Here is a 16,096-nt window from a genome sequence, read left to right as displayed (position 1 = left end):
GGAGGAAGCCTCAGCTGCATATAATGACGAGTTTAGGCCCGTGGGAAGCTGCGTTTACTGGCTGGAAGGAAAAATAAGAGTTCTGCAGCGACACCTGCAGGGAGAGTTTTTAATTACACCTAGGTAATCTCATTTGATTGGAGGTATACAGCTTATCAAAAACCCAGAAGAACACATTAAATAAAAACTAAAAGTTCTCCAAATTCTTTAAGTTCTGCTCAAATCAGCAGCTAGAAGGTTGTAGCTTAGACACAGCTGGATGATCCAATGTGACAATGATCCCAAACAAACATCCAAACTGGTTCTGGAACGGACAAATCAGGCTGATGTTTGGATTCTTTTCAAAGGTTCATATTTTATGAAGGTTTATGTACAGTGTCTTGCAAAAGTATTCAGCCCCCTTGAACTTTTCAACCTTTTGCCACATTTCAGGCTTCAAACATAAAGATATAAAATTAAAATTTTTTGTGAAGAATCAACAACAAGTGGGACACAATCAGGGAAGTGGAATGAAATTTATTGGATGTGTCAAACTTTTTTAATAAATAAAAAACTGAAAAGTGGGGCGTGCAATATTATTCGGCCCCTTTACTTTCAGTGCAGCAAACTCACTCCAGAAGTTCAGTGAGGATCTCTGAATGATCCAATGTTGTCCCAAATGACTGATGATGATAAATAGAATCCACCTGTGTGTAATCAAGTCTCCGTGTAAATGCACCTGCTCTGTGATAGTCTCAGGGTTCTGTTCAAAGCGCAGAGAGCATCATGAAGACCAAGGAACACACCAGCCAGGTCCGAGGTACTGTTGTGGAGAAGTTTAAAGCTGGATTTGGATACAAAAAGATTTCCCAAGCTTTAAACATCCCAAGGAGCACTGTGCAAGCAATCATATTGAAATGGAAGGAGTATCAGACCACTGCAAATATACCAAGACCCGGCCATCCCTCTAAACTTTAATCTCGGGCCTCTAGGCTGCATCTCTGATCAGTCTTCTCTACAGCTGAGGTGGGAGAGTCTGTCCATAGGACAACAGTCAGTCGTTCACTGCACAAATCTGGCCTTTATGGAAGAATGGCGAGAAGAAAGCCATTTCTCAAAGATATCCATAAAAAGTCTCGTTTAAAGTTTGCCACAAGCCACCTGGGAGACACACCAAACATGTGGAAGAAGGTGCTCTGGTCAGATGAAACCAAAATCGAACTGTTTGGCCACAATGCAAAACAATATGTTTGGCGTAAATGCAACACAGCTCATCACCCTGAACACACCATCCCCACTGTCAAACATGGTGGTGGCAGCATCATGGTTTGGGCCTGCTTTTTGTCAGCAGGGACAGGGAAGATGGTCAAAATTGATGGGAAGCTGGATGGGGCCAAATACAGGACCATTCTGGAAGAAAACCTGTTGGAGTCTTCAAGAGACCTGAGACTGGGACGGAGATTTATCTTCCAACAAGACAATGATCCAAAACATGAAGCCAAATCTACAATGAAATGGTTCACAGATAAACGTATCCAGGTGTTGGAATGGCCAAGTCAAAGTCCAGACCTGAATCCAATCAAGAATCTGTGGAAAGAGCTGAAGACTACTGTTCATGAACGCTCTTTATCCAACCTCACTGAACTTGAGCTGTTTTGCAAGGAAGAATGGGCAAGAATTTCAGTCTCTCAATGTGCAAAACTGATAGAGACAAACCCCAAGCGACTTGCAGCTGTAATTGCAGTAAAGGGTGGCTCTACAAAGTATTAATGCAGGGGGGCCGAATAATATTGCACGCCCCACTTTTCAGTTTTTTATTTGTTAAAAAGTTTGACACGTCCAATAAATTTCATTCCACTTCCCTGATTGTGTCCCACTTGTTGTTGATTCTTCACAAAAAATTAGAATTTAATATCTTTATGTTTGAAGCCTGAAATGTGGCAAGAGGTTGAAATGTTCAAGGGGGCCGAATACTTTCGCAAGGCACTGTATCTCATAAAGATTCAGACTAAAAAAGAAAACCAACAAGTTGAAATGAACTCTACCAGTTCTGCCAGGAATAGTGGTCCAGTATCTCTAAGTCTGGCGCATTAAAGCAAATATCAGTGGTGTGTATGTATATATTTGACCCAGTGTCAAAAAGAGAAAATCTACAATAATTTAAAACCTTCAGACTCAATTCTTGTTTTTAAAAATCCTTGCAGTTAAATGTTTTCAAACACATTAAACATAATTTAAAACTTTGAGGTTAGGACATAAAACCTCAGACTGAAACTAGGAAGTGATGAAAAAACTGAAATATTATGACAAAAAGCACAAAAATGTGCAACAGGATTAAGTTGCAGCAATTCTAGCAGCCTTTTCTGGTAAAAAAACCCAACAACATACAAAACAGAAAAAACAGCATTTTGTCCATTTTGTTTTATTGTGAATTTTGAAATTAGTTTGTTATGCTTCAAAAGAAAAACCCCACAACAATACATCAGAAATCAATATTACTGTTAATTGTTTACGAGTTAGGATGAGCATGCCGAAGCCAGATGTTATACCACACACAAAAAATTAAAGGCATATTTCTGTTACATTAACTTCTCTGTAATCATTAACTTCCTCTAAACAGAAACAACTGACAAGGGGCACATGTGAAGGTAGCTGTCAGGAAGGACCCAAATGCAGACGGACGGACAGAAGCAGCAGTGAGTCGAAAAGTTTAATCAAATAAAAAGAGGAAAACGTACAGCCAGACATGGAAATGGCAGACGCAGCCATGGACATTTTATTAGTATTGCAGTATAAACCAGCGAGGAGCAATGAGAAAATGGAAGCATAAATAGTAGGTGGACAGGTCTGATAAGCAGAATGAAGCAGATTACCATGACAGTGGGAGCGAGTAAAGGTAAAAACATAACTAGAACTAAACAAAGATACTACAAATAATCCAAGAAAGAATACTGACAGAAATAACAGAATAATAATAAAAACAGAAGAATAAACTAGAAAGCTAAGATGCAAACAGAAGCATGAAAACCACCTAATATAAGCACAGAAAAGTGAGCTGATATGGTAAGACCTGACACAACAAAACAACTACTACTGAAAACATGGATACAAATAAAAACAATAACCAACAACTCTGGATCATGACAAGTTACATTCTTTAAAAAAGTAAATATAAGTAAATTATAGACATTTGAAGGCTTGATTATCACAAGTGGAAAACAGTCTTCTTAGGAATGGACGTCCCAACAAATCCACTCCACGGACGGGGAGTCCAACGCTCAGAGAGACGACAAAAAACCCAAAACCTTCAGCTGAGACTCTGCATGCATCATTTAGCAGATTAAAGGTTAGAGGTCATGACAGGACATCTACAGGTCCTTCTCAAAATATTAGCATATTGTGATAAAGTTCATTATTTTCCATAATGTCATGATGAAAATTTAACATTCATATATTTTAGATTCATTGCACACTAACTGAAATATTTCAGGTCTTTTATTGTCTTAATACGGATGATTTTGGCATACAGCTCATGAAAACCCAAAATTCCTATCTCACAAAATTAGCATATTTCATCCGACCAATAAAAGAAAAGTGTTTTTAATACAAAAAACGTCAACCTTCAAATAATCATGTACAGTTATGCACTCAATACTTGGTCGGGAATCCTTTTGCAGAAATGACTGCTTCAATGCGGCGTGGCATGGAGGCAATCAGCCTGTGGCACTGCTGAGGTCTTATGGAGGCCCAGGATGCTTCGATAGCGGCCTTTAGCTCATCCAGAGTGTTGGGTCTTGAGTCTCTCAACGTTCTCTTCACAATATCCCACAGATTCTCTATGGGGTTCAGGTCAGGAGAGTTGGCAGGCCAATTGAGCACAGTGATACCATGGTCAGTAAACCATTTACCAGTGGTTTTGGCACTGTGAGCAGGTGCCAGGTCGTGCTGAAAAATGAAATCTTCATCTCCATAAAGCTTTTCAGCAGATGGAAGCATAAAGTGCTCCAGAATCTCCTGATAGCTAGCTGCATTGACCCTGCCCTTGATAAAACACAGTGGACCAACACCAGCAGCTGACACGGCACCCCAGACCATCACTGACTGTGGGTACTTGACACTGGACTTCTGGCATTTTGGCATTTCCTTCTCCCCAGTCTTCCTCCAGACTCTGGCACCTTGATTTCCGAATGACATGCAGAATTTGCTTTCATCCGAAAATAGTACTTTGGGCCACTGAGCAACAGTCCAGTGTTGCTTCTCTGTAGCCCAGGTCAGGCGCTTCTGCCGCTGTTTCTGGTTCAAAAGTGGCTTGACCTGGGGAATGCGGCACCTGTAGCCCATTTCCTGCACACACCTGTGCACGGTGGCTCTGGATGTTTCTACTCCAGACTCAGTCCACTGCTTCCGCAGGTCCCCCAAGGTCTGGAATCGGCCCTTCTCCACAATCGTCCTCAGGGTCCGGTCACCTCTTCTCGTTGTGCAGCGTTTTCTGCCACACTTTTTCCTTCCCACAGACTTCCCACTGAGGTGCCTTGATACAGCACTCTGGGAACAGCCTATTCGTTCAGAAATTTCTTTCTGTGTCTTACCCTCTTGCTTGAGGGTGTCAATAGTGGCCTTCTGGACAGCAGTCAGGTCGGCAGTCTTACCCATGATTGGGGTTTTGAGTGATGAACCAGGCTGGGAGTTTTAAAGGCCTCAGGAATCTTTTGCAGGTGTTTAGAGTTAACTCGTTGATTCAGATGATTAGGTTCATAGCTCGTTTAGAGACCCTTTTAATGATATGCTAATTTTGTGAGATAGGAATTTTGGGTTTTCATGAGCTGTATGCCAAAATCATCCATATTAAGACAATAAAAGACCTGAAATATTTCAGTTAGTGTGCAATGAATCTAAAATATATGAATGTTAAATTTTCATCATGACATTATGGAAAATAATGAACTTTATCACAATATGCTAATATTTTGAGAAGGACCGGTAGAATAAACGTGAACAAGTACTGTTCAACACACCAGAAGGTAACCAAACACAGCACATCAACACAAACAACTCAAACCAGCTGTGAGGCACGGTGGAGGAGGTATAATGATGCGGGCTTGTTCTGCAGCCACATGAATTCTTCCATATACCAAAGTATTTCAGGGTCAAACATAAATCCATCTGTCCAGGAGCTGAAACTTGGGCTGATCAACAGGACAGTGATTCCACACACAGGTCTACAGTATTACTAAAAGGCTAGTTAAAGTCCAAACTTCAACCTGACTGAAATGCTGTGGTGGGATCTTAAGAGTTTTGTGCTGCAACTAATGTCTGCAAACCTCAAAGAACTAAAGCACTGTTGGAAAGCTGTGAGAAAAAACTGCTTTGTGGCAATGCAAGAGACCATATGTGTTGTTTTTCTTCTAAAAGGTGGTGGCGGGGGAGATTCTATCTTATTTTAGGACCTAATAAGAATATTTAAAATGCTTTATCTTTCCCTCGACTGTGTTTGGATTCATTTAATTGATTTGCAGTCTGAGTCTGCAGAGAAACGGAGCCGAGCAGTCAAGATCCCGTCTCTTCCTGGTAACTCATAAATAACAGCACAAATAATTCATAAACAAATACCAGCTAACATTAATACTGACAAAGAGAAGCAGCAGGAAACTACATATAAAGAATATTAACTGAATTAAATCTGTGCAGCCCTGCCGGAGTCCAACATGCACCGGTCCTGTTCATAACTTTTATGGACAGGATTTCTAGACGCAGCCAAGGGCCGGAGGGGGTCTGGTTTGGGGACCAGTGGATTTCGTCTCTTTTTTTTGCAGATGACGTGGTCCTGCTGGCCCCCTCAAGCCAAGACCTACAGCATGCGCTGTGGCGGTTCGCAGCCGAGTGTGAAGCGGCTGGGATGAGCATCAGCTCCTCCAAGTCCGAGGCCATGGTACTCGACCGGAAAAGGGTGGCTTGTCCTCTTCAGGTTGGAGGGGAGTTCCTGCCTCAAGTGGAGGAGTTCAAGTATCTCGGGGTCTTGTTCATGAGTGAGGGAAGAATGGAGCGGGAGATCGACAGACGGATCGGTGCGGCTGCCACAGTAATGGGGGCGCTGTGCCGGTCCGTTGTGGTTAAGAGAGAGCTGAGCCGAAAAGCAAAGCTCTCAATTTACTGGTCGGTCTACATTCCTACCATCACCTATGGCCATGAACTTTGGGTCATGACCAAAAGAACAAGATCCCGGATACAAGCCGCTGAAATGAGCTTCCTCCGTCGGGTGGCCGGGCACTCCCTTAGAGATAGGGTGAGGAGCTCGGCCATCTAGGAGGGGCTCGGAGTAGAGCCGCTCCTCCTCCACATCGAGAGGAGCCAGTTGAGGTGGCTCGGGCATCTATACCGGATGCCTCCTGGACGCCTTCCTCGGGAGGTGTTCCAGACACGTCCCACCGGGAAAAGGCCCAGGACACGCTGGAGGGACTATGTCTCTCGGCTGGCCTGGGAACGCCTTGGGCTCCCCCTGGAGGAACTGGAGGAGGTGTCTGGGGAGAGGGACGTCTGGGCGTCTCTGCCGAGTCTGCTGCCCCCGCGACCCGGTCCCGGATAAGCGGAAGACGACGAGTACGAGTACGAGTAAATCTGTGCATTTAGCTCAATTAACCTAAATGTATGACTCAGCAGTTAAAATGGATGCAATAAAATGTAATTATAAGAAATGCTCACTGCAATGTAAGCATTCCTTTAATATATTAATTTGTAGGACAAACTAGATAATTTCCTTAAAATCACATTTTTGTCTCTTTATTATTAAATGTGTTCTGTATTAATCTCCAGGAGATTTCAAACTTTGGCCCTCAGGTGCCACTAACCTGCAGGTTTTAAACACATGACCCACTTATTTTAATCAGGTGTGTTATAGGAGGGGAATATTTCAAATCTCCATGAGGAACAGCTTCCCAACCTTTAATCAGTCTATAACATCACCTGGTGGAATATGGAAAAACGTTTTATTTTAAGACACCTGAAGAAAGGTGTTTTTACTGCTGACTGTCAGTGCTGCCACCTTCAGGTTCTGGGCAGAAATCGCAGGTTGATGGGTTTTGAAGGGATGAGCAGAGTTCGAGTTTTTGGCTCCACGACCGGCGCTCCGTCTTCAGGCTCCACCTTGTAATGTTGGATCAGCTGCAGAAAAACACACACGGTCTGACCCCTGAGACATAAATCCTCTCAGCTGCGTTCTGTGTCTCCATCACTCACCCTAGACAGAGCGAAATGCATCTCCATCTCTGCCAGCCTCTTCCCCACGCAGGCCCGCACCCCGACTCCAAACGGGATGAAGCTGTATGGGTGGTGCTGGTAGAAGCCGGGATTGGCTCTGCCACCGTGGCTCTTGGGAGGCTCCACATTCAGCCAGCGCTCTGGGATGAATTCCTCTGCGTTCGCAAACTCTGCTTCATCGTGAGAGGCTGCATAGTGACACAGGTGGAACTGAGTCTGCAGACAAACAAGAATAAATATTTACAGAGTGAAACAGCTGGAATCATGGAGTTTAATCAGCAACCAGTGATCCTGCCTTCTTGGGGAACCAGTAGTTGTCCACAACCACCTCATTCTCTGAGACGAAGCGTCCATTTCCGTGCACCACAGGATACAGGCTGAGGAATAAAATACAAAGTGACCCATTTAGGCAGTTTTAAGGAGAAAACACGGATCCTGCTTGAGCTGAGCAAGGCTGAAGAGAAACAGCTGGTCAGAGGCGCCGCCACAATACAGAAGTTACTTTTCTTACATTAGAGCTAATGCTGCATGTGCAAACAGAGCTCTGATATGAGGCAACATGTGGTGCACGGTTTCAAAAAAACTTCCTCTGTCCTTCTCAGCAGATTTAAAGTATGGGGCATTTCAATAAAGTGGGCACATTACATTTATTTTTGATTAGGTCATTAAATAAATCCTCTAAGTTGATACGGAGAATAGCCTTTTATGATAAAGTAGCTGAAAGTTATGTATATTTTTGTTGGTGCAATATATCTGTATCACCTGGACAGAGAGTTTCCAGGCAAATGAAAGAAAAAGAAAATCAAATGTTCTTGAAAAACAGAAATCATGCTGGTCTCCAGCTTGTTAAAGAACAGAGAAATGTTTAAGTAAATGTGTTGTCATGATAAATGATAAAAGAAGACAGAGAAACACTCGACTCCAGCATAAAACACGGTGGTGGTGGTATCATGGTTTGGTCCAGTGATGTTGCATCTTAATCTCCAAAGAAAATCGAGTCCAGGTAAAAGTTAACAACCTTCTGCATATAAATGATTACAGACCAGTAAAGATAATATAAATGTAAACCTAATGAGAAACCTGAGGCCAGCAGTTTATGTAAAGTAACTCATAAATGTCTCAGAGCGATTTAATTTAACGCTACTTCCATAATCATAATCACACAAGTCATTAATCACCCTGTTGAACAATGAAATCTTTCCTGGACAACTTTTGCCTTCAGGCTTCATAAACCCAGAAAAATGCTGCGAGCTCGATCCAAACCGTGCTTCTAACCCATGCATTGTATAATCTAATGGAAAAGGTCATAAAAGGAAGAATATGCAAGTTTGAAGGCATTTTTCATTCCACTGAGCCTAAAAAACACATTTTGCTCATTGATTTAAATGATTTGTGGCACAAAGTTAAGTTAAACCAAAATGGGTCAAAACTACATAGAAAAACATTCATTTATTACATTATTCCTAAATATTAGATTTATTTTGTGTTTTCTTTCCCCTCCCCTCATGATAACCCCACCTCTATGCTTCAGCTTTGGCATCTTGGTCACTCAGATCAATGTCCAGTGGACAGTCTATCCCAGGGGGGTCCAAACTTTTTGTCACATAGGCCAAAATCGTCAAGCTGGAAGCACTTGTAGGCCAAAATGTAATACTTTGAAAACTAAAATTCCTGAATGTTTCTAAATAATATTGAGTCTTTAGGTCCTGTTTAAATAAACAGCAGAATAAGCCCCATCGTCAGCATTTTGTGGTTTGCTTTAAAAGATGATGCCATTATTGAGGAAAATCTGTAAACTTGTTCAGTAACGATGGAAGACCGACTATAGAGACTCTGCAGCCACACATCTGCACAGCATCAGCCTGAAATACGCAGGAAGAACCACAGCGGCAGGCCTGATCACTGATGGTAATGAGAATAACCACTTTCTGCCAGGATTCTGGGTTTGTGTCTTTCTCCTTCTGGATCCACTCCAGGGGGCGGGGCAGACTGCAGCACACCTGTGCCTAATCTCCTCATCATGCTGCCTGCAGGTAAGAAGCTGCCTGATGGTTCCTCTACGTAATCATGGCTGCTCAGTGATAGGTCAAAATCCATCCTGCTCCTTGGCAATGTATCAGGCTCCGAAAAACCTCTTATCATTCATTTCAGTTTTCCAAACCTTCCATTAGTAAGAAAATGAAATCAGTACTGAAGCAAAAGAAGATTAGAGGTAACCATCCTCTCAGCATGGTTTTGGTTGCCTCTCTGAAACCAGACCTACAATCTACTGGATTAACCTGACAACCAAACCACGTCCTCTGCAGATATGAAAACAGAAGCACAATTTTCAGCTTTTAGATCTCACCGTAACGTCTCCTTAATGACCGCCTTCAGGTAGGGCATCCTGCTCAGGTCGTCTGTGGTGGGCTGCTGTTTGTCAGGACAGGCAGAGTCTACTTCTCTGTACAGGTGGTCCTGAACCCTGTGGTCCCTTGCTAAACGGTACAACGCCCAGGACAAGGTGTTGGACGTCTGGAATCAGGTGGGAAAAGAAGGAACAATTTCTAGTCTGAGTTGAGGCACAAGTTTTCTTCACAAAATGCTCTAACAGGAATTCTACTAGGATCTATCTTTAAGATCTGTGTCCTGATGTGGATCCTCAGATGTTCACTGAGGACATAGTTGTCCATGCTGCTGGAAATACTGATGCTGTTGCAGGAAAGTTACATTCTAGATATTTCTAGGGGGCTGGAGGCGTTGAGCTTAACTCTAAATACTAAGACAACAAAGTGTTTTTGTTTTTCTACTTAAAAATGTCCAGCTGTTGAATCCCTGCAGGTCAGAATTAAAGATAATAATTTGCACGGGTAACAAAAGATAAATATTAGATTATCAATTAGTATGTTTTTAATCATATACAAATAACCGTGAACACAGATCAAGGCATGTCAGATTTATCTTTGCTACATCTGGGACGATTTTTATTTCTACAAGTAAGAAACCTTCAGCCCAAACCCGGGAAAGCAGCCAGACAGGTTCTGTGACACCTCCTGCTCTGCCCTAATCACATGTCTGCAGCGGTTCTGGTTCCCTCAGGCCACTCCACAGTGTGCTGAGGACCAGAACATTATCTCAAAGATAATGTGTTTTCTTTGTTGTTTTATCTCCCTGTCAGGTCTGGGCATGTATTTTATTATTACAACAGCAAGAGGCAGAGAAACGAGGTGAAACCTTCTAACTTTGACTCATCCTGAGGTTTGTCAGGTAAATATAGAGATGTGACTAAAGGTGAAGCAGAAAGGCAAGACAAACAAGCTGTGACTAAGGTCCACACCTCTATTATTATTTAGTGATATTTTTTCCATTAAAGTATCTCACTGTGTTGATTTTTTTTTTTAGTTTGAATCACTTATGTTTCCAGTCTCAATCTCACTGCAGTTCCAACAATTTGGACAAACTGTAATAAACTGTAATAAACTGTAATAAACTCTAATAAACGTCAGATCTTAGCTTTGGGTATTTAGAGTCCTGTGAGACTCAAACATCCGATTCTTTCAGAAGAACATGAAGGTGTCTGTGTTTCTGTCTGATGATGGTTCCCCAGAAACAGCGGGAACCACCGTAGCAACCAGTAGCTCAGCAGCTCTGCTTTAGTCCATCATGGCTGCCTCAATAGATCCTGTAGTGTTTACACATATGTTTTATCTATGATCAGAACTTCCTAACAGAGAAAAACTTACATATGTTTCATTTTCTGGAAACTAAATACAGTATTTGATGGATAAACTAATGTGCTATCTGCTTAAAAACCAAGAGTATTAGTTCATTGTCAGGATCTGCCATTTTGTGTTTGTTTACTCTTTCAGTTAGGTGTTTCTATTCCTTTGGGTTTAGTAGTTCTTTCTCCCCTCTCCCATAGTTCCCTTGGTGGTTTCTTTCTCATTTATTAATTACTTGGGATGGTTTTCTCCTCTGGTTATTATTATTATTATTATTATTATTATTAGTACAGTTCTCTTTTCCTTCTTTGGTTTTTCTTGTTTAGTTTCTCGCCTAGTGTTTATGTGCTTGTTCATTGTTAGTTAGGTTTTTTTATTCTTACGGCATTATTCTAGTTTATTAGTTCCCTTTCCCCTTTGGCCTTAGACCCCTTTTTGTTATTATTTACCCAGTTGCTTGTTCCCCTTATTATTCGTTGTTCTTTCCCCAGCCTTGTTTTACAGTCTAGTTTCCTCTTGGTTAGTTTTTATAGTAATGGTTCTCTTTGTTTATCCCTCATGTTTTAGTTCCTGTCAGTCAGTTATATTCTGTCATTCAGTAATTCTGCTCATTTACGTAGTTCCTTCCACGTCCTTAGATTTAGTTCTTCCTAGAGTTACTATTTACGTTAGCTTATGTTTAGGTTTCTTTTCCCTGTTCCTCCCAGTTTAGTTTAGTGTTAGTTTCCCCTCCTGTCTTTGCGTTTCCTAGCTCCAGTCACCATAGCAACCTCCATTACTTCAGTTCCCTTCACCTGACCACCACACCTGTAAGCATTCATCTGATTACTACTCCTCTCCTTCCCATTGTTTCATCATTCACCTTCCCTGTATATAAGCTTACTGGTTTCATTTGATCCCCGTCGCCTCGTTCTGCCAGATACCTGCTATCGTCTGTCATGCTCCTGCTTTGTTTCCAGTATCTGTGTCTGTTTCCAGTTCAGCTCCTGTAAGTTTCTGTTCGACTTGTCTACTGTTCCTGAATCACTGGCTGAGCGTCCTGCGCTGCTAACCTCCAAATAAATATGGAACAAAACCTCACCTCAAGATTCCCGAGTATCTCCCTGCAAGCTGGTCCAACCCAAAACCATTCTTTGACAATCATTACAAAATACATTTAATCTAATTATAACATTTCTAAAAAATGCTCTTTTAACAGCTTTCCTGTTCATTTACAGATTAGGGCAACAAAACCATCAGAACAAAACAAAAGCAGAAGAGGTGAAGGAAGTAGGTTGAGTTGCACAAACATCTCTGCAGAAACATGCAGCAACCACACTTAGAAGTATCAGATAAGAATCAGACTGTGCAGACTGCTTCCTTAATCACAACAAAACTATTCTGCAATGTATGATCCTGATCTTCAAAATCCTGTATTTAATTTACTATTCTTCTGGCTTTGCCTCACAATTGTGTACAACCTTTCAAAAAGCAGAAATTCAAGAAGCGTGACCTCCTCACCGTGTCAACCCCTCCCAGCATCAGCTCCGTCACACTGATGTAGACTTCAGCTCTGCTCAGCTTGTCAGATGACAGCAGGTATGTCAGGTACATTCCCTCTGCAGGCTCACCGCTGCACACCTGAGCTTTGAGTTCAGCCATTCTTCTGTCAATGAGTTTCTGAGCTGCAAAGTGAAATACATCCTTACTGAGATAAAACTAAAGCACAAACGTAGAGTTGCTGTTCCATTTCTGCAGTGACATACCTACATCATAAAGGTCGTCCCAGGCCTGGACGAAGCGCCTCCAGAAGGGGAGGATGCCGCGGCTCCAGCGTGGCAACAGGATGACAACGTCGGACAGCGTCAGCATGTTGTTGACGGCAGTTATGAAGCGCAGAGTGTCCTCAGGAATCTCCTCCTGCAGGCAGCCCAGCCTGGTCTCAAACAGGATGGCTGAAATACCTGCAGGGAGGAGGAGTCAAAACCTGCTCCACCTCAATCATCTGTAAAGTCCGAACCTGCAGCAACTCCCACCTTCAAAGCCAAACTTGTAGAGCTCAGCTGCCAGGTCAGAAACCGTGGCCTGGTCCTGACTGCGGCTGCGAAGAAGCTCGACCCGTCCCAGTAGATCTCCGACCACCTGGTGGATGATGGGGGCGAAGGCCGACACCTCCCGCAGCTTCAGCATCTTGGGGTTCAGGACGCTGCGGATCCGGTACCACTCTGGTCCTGTACTACAAAACCACAACAAACTGTTGGAGTTTCTCTGGATTAAACTCTTAAAGGAGCTCAGATGATCAGATTTACCATGAAACCACATCTTAAAATACTGAAGATTAACGAGATTCTACTGAAACTAATTTGACAATCCTAAATGAGTAAATAAAAGGCCATTCTTGAAAATGAATCCATGATCGGTTCTGATCATAAGATCCGATCATAGATCAGGGTATCAGGCTTATAAACTGGAGTCAGTTGTAAAATCACTAATAGCTCCCTGGTTTTACAGGGACATTAAACCTCTACTGAGCACAAGCAATCAGTACATTTGAGTTTGGTTGAATATTTATCTGCTCTAACAGAACTTCCTGGCAATAAATCTCATTACACAAGCAGCTTATTGACTCTTGTTGGGTTTGGTTTATTGCATCGGAGAATAAAGGTTTTAAGAAACAAGACATACTTATACAAGTTATTGGATTTATTTGCTTAACAGAGACCACAGGATTGTTTGGGAGAACGGTCCACTGTGCATTTCTCCATCACAGGAGCAGATGATTTCTAGAGGTCGGCCTGTGATGAAACTAAATTTTATAAATATGTTTGGACATGGTTTGCATAGTGTCCTCACAGTTTGCACTGAAGTCCTATAAATTATCATGGAATTTATTTATTTATAGTTTTCAAAACACTTAGGAGACTCCCCACCTTAACTTCCTGTAGGGAGTTCTGCTAATGAGGATGAACTGAATCAGTATTTTGGATCAGAGGTAAAACATCTTCAAGTAACAGGAAGTCCAGACTGTCTCCTATTTGTCACTTAGGATTGTCTGAGAATCGACACCATGGAAATCGAACTAAACGGTCTAAACTCACTCCACATGCAGCCCGTACGCCTGTCCCCTCAGGTCCCTGTACTCCTTCCAGTGAGGCAGCTCGATCCGGACCGGGTAGCGGCCTTCCTGCTGGATGACCTGAGCTATGAGCTCTGGAGATGCTACGTTGACCATGTCAAAGGGCCCGAACCTGGAGCGCCAGATGGGCCCATATAGACTCTTCTGTAAACACTGGAAAAATGATGGCAGGGTGTTAAACTTGGGTTTAAGGTAACATCCATCCATTTTCATACCTGCCAGTTCCTTGCAGAGTCATGAGGGCTGGTGTTTATCTCCAGCAACTAGTGGGGAAGAAAGTCACCGGTCCAACACAAAGCAATACAGACACACACAAGACAAATAACCACACACACTCATACAGCTAAGGACAACTTGGGCAAATACCCTAACATGCATGTTTTTGGTCTGTGGGAGGAAGCTGGAGTACCCAGAGAGAACCCACGTCTGCAAAGGGAGAACATGCAAACACCACACCAGAACCAGAACCCTCTCTCTGCAAGGAAACGGGCTCTTTTAAAGCAACAGAACATTTAGTCAAGAAATCCAGACAGAGCAACATGTAACTTCTAGTGATACAAGACGGGTAAATAAAATGTGACCCAGGTGTAGTTTCTACAGCTCAGAGGGAATTCTGCCTGTTTCTGGTGAAAGATGAATATATTTATATATTTAAAGTTACAACTAGATTTGAAAAGAAATGTATTATTGTGTTTCTCAGTACAGATAATCAATTCATAAACAAACTTCTGGTACTTTGGTCTTTATCTGGATTTAAGTCAAGTAAAGGCAAACATCTAAATGTACAAGTAAAAAATCACTTTTGGAGGTTTTAGAAGGATCTTAAGATAAAAACTGAACTTTTGATGGCAGATATTTTCACCCTTATTTTGACTATTTTGAAATGTAAAAATAGTATTTTCCTCACATTAGAAGAACAAACTCTTTCTAGGGTTAGCATGTTATTAGAATGTATCTATTTTTACTAATATGGCTCAGTGTCAGATGTAAACCTAAATCAGACTTTAAGCCTTTGCCTGGATTAGAACATTTCTAAATTCATTTCCAGTATTTAATAGTTATAATAAAAGACAGTAACAGTAGAAAATAACGCTCATGTTATCCTACTATAATATCAGGACATGAACAAATGAAAGAAACCTACATTTGACTTGAGATCAGTTCAGATGTTGCTAAACTTCCCACCAGCTGGTTCCAGCAATGAGAGACTTTCTGTTCTAACCTGCAGCAGCAGCAGGTTACATCACACTTGTTGATGTTTTCTTCAGAAACTTCAGGACTAAATGAATAAAACAGCTCAGAGACTGTTTGTCTTCGGTACCTGCAGTAAGTGGCCCCTGTCAGCGTATCCTTGGACGAACAGCCAGTACAGAGTGGTGGACCAGCTGGGTCCCGGCAGATCAGCGACGCTCTTCAGCTTCCCCTCCTGCTCCCTGGCCGCTTGGACGTTCAGGTTCTTCCTGGTCCAGACTGCAGCGGAGGCTCCGGGTCGGAGCGCTCTCAGTGTCCGGGTGGAGAGCGCAGTGAGGCGGAGAGGCCAGGCTGGATCTGCCCGGCAGCCCATGGTGCAGGCCGACAGGACCGACTGTTTATGGACTAAATTATCGGGTGATGCAGCGCTTTAATACAGATGGAGCATTGTGTGGCGCCCCCTACAGGCTGCAACTGTGGTAATATCAGAGAAATAAAGAGAGATGATTTCTCTCTGACCAGGTGAACTAATTAATATTACATATGAATTAATGTGTGGTTAATTATGGGCTTTCACTATATGTAGATTGGTATCTGTCTCACATTGTGTGCCACAAAAATGTATCTCTGCATATTCTTCATTTATGTTTACAGTAAATATGAAAAGTTTACACAGCCCAGTTAAAAAGCGGGTTTCTGTGATGTAAAAAACGAGACCATGATAAATCATTTTAGGTCTTCTACATATGTGACTCATTGAGGCACAACCCCATTGAAAATCCACTGGAATGTTTTAAGGTGAAAAATCTAAATAAAAAACTAAAACAACACAGCTGCAGGATTTATAGGGACTGTT

General features: G+C 42.2%; 1 protein-coding gene across 2 annotated transcripts; it reads right to left on the bottom strand.

Moving 5' to 3' along the window:
- Positions 1–6,469: 6,469 nt before the first annotated feature.
- Positions 6,470–16,007, bottom strand: si:ch211-113j14.1 (sterol 26-hydroxylase, mitochondrial). Of its 2 annotated transcripts, none has more exons than XM_047355934.1 (9): positions 15,371–16,007; positions 14,012–14,202; positions 12,950–13,149; positions 12,680–12,877; positions 12,435–12,598; positions 9,581–9,747; positions 7,529–7,610; positions 7,213–7,449; positions 6,470–7,137 (listed from the first exon to the last, which is right to left on the bottom strand). In XM_047355934.1, the coding sequence occupies exons 1-9, from the start codon at positions 15,611–15,613 to the stop codon at positions 7,021–7,023; spliced, it is 1,599 nt and encodes a 532-aa protein (XP_047211890.1). In that variant the 5' UTR covers positions 15,614–16,007; the 3' UTR covers positions 6,470–7,020. The 2 variants fall into 2 exon arrangements, with proteins under 2 accessions (XP_047211890.1, XP_047211891.1); XM_047355935.1 differs by having other exon boundaries at positions 15,194–15,507.
- Positions 16,008–16,096: the final 89 nt, after the last annotated feature.

Source organism: Girardinichthys multiradiatus, chromosome 24 (assembly GCF_021462225.1).
Source record: "Girardinichthys multiradiatus isolate DD_20200921_A chromosome 24, DD_fGirMul_XY1, whole genome shotgun sequence".
NCBI classification, from domain to species: domain Eukaryota; kingdom Metazoa; phylum Chordata; class Actinopteri; order Cyprinodontiformes; family Goodeidae; genus Girardinichthys; species Girardinichthys multiradiatus.
The sequence above is the reverse complement of the archived record's forward strand: the minus strand, read 5'-3'. Positions and strand labels throughout refer to the sequence as shown.

Coding starts and splice junctions, on each gene's coding strand:
- si:ch211-113j14.1 (XM_047355934.1), bottom strand. CDS start 15,613: ATGGGCTGCCGGGCAGATCCAGCCTGGCCTCTCCGCCTCACTGCGCTC. Junction 12,878..12,949: donor CTACAAGTTTGGCTTTGAAG/GTGGGAGTTGCT, acceptor TCCTCCCTGCAG/GTATTTCAGCCATCCTGTTT. Junction 7,611..9,580: donor GTCATTAAGGAGACGTTACG/GTGAGATCTAAA, acceptor TTTATTCCTCAG/CCTGTATCCTGTGGTGCACG.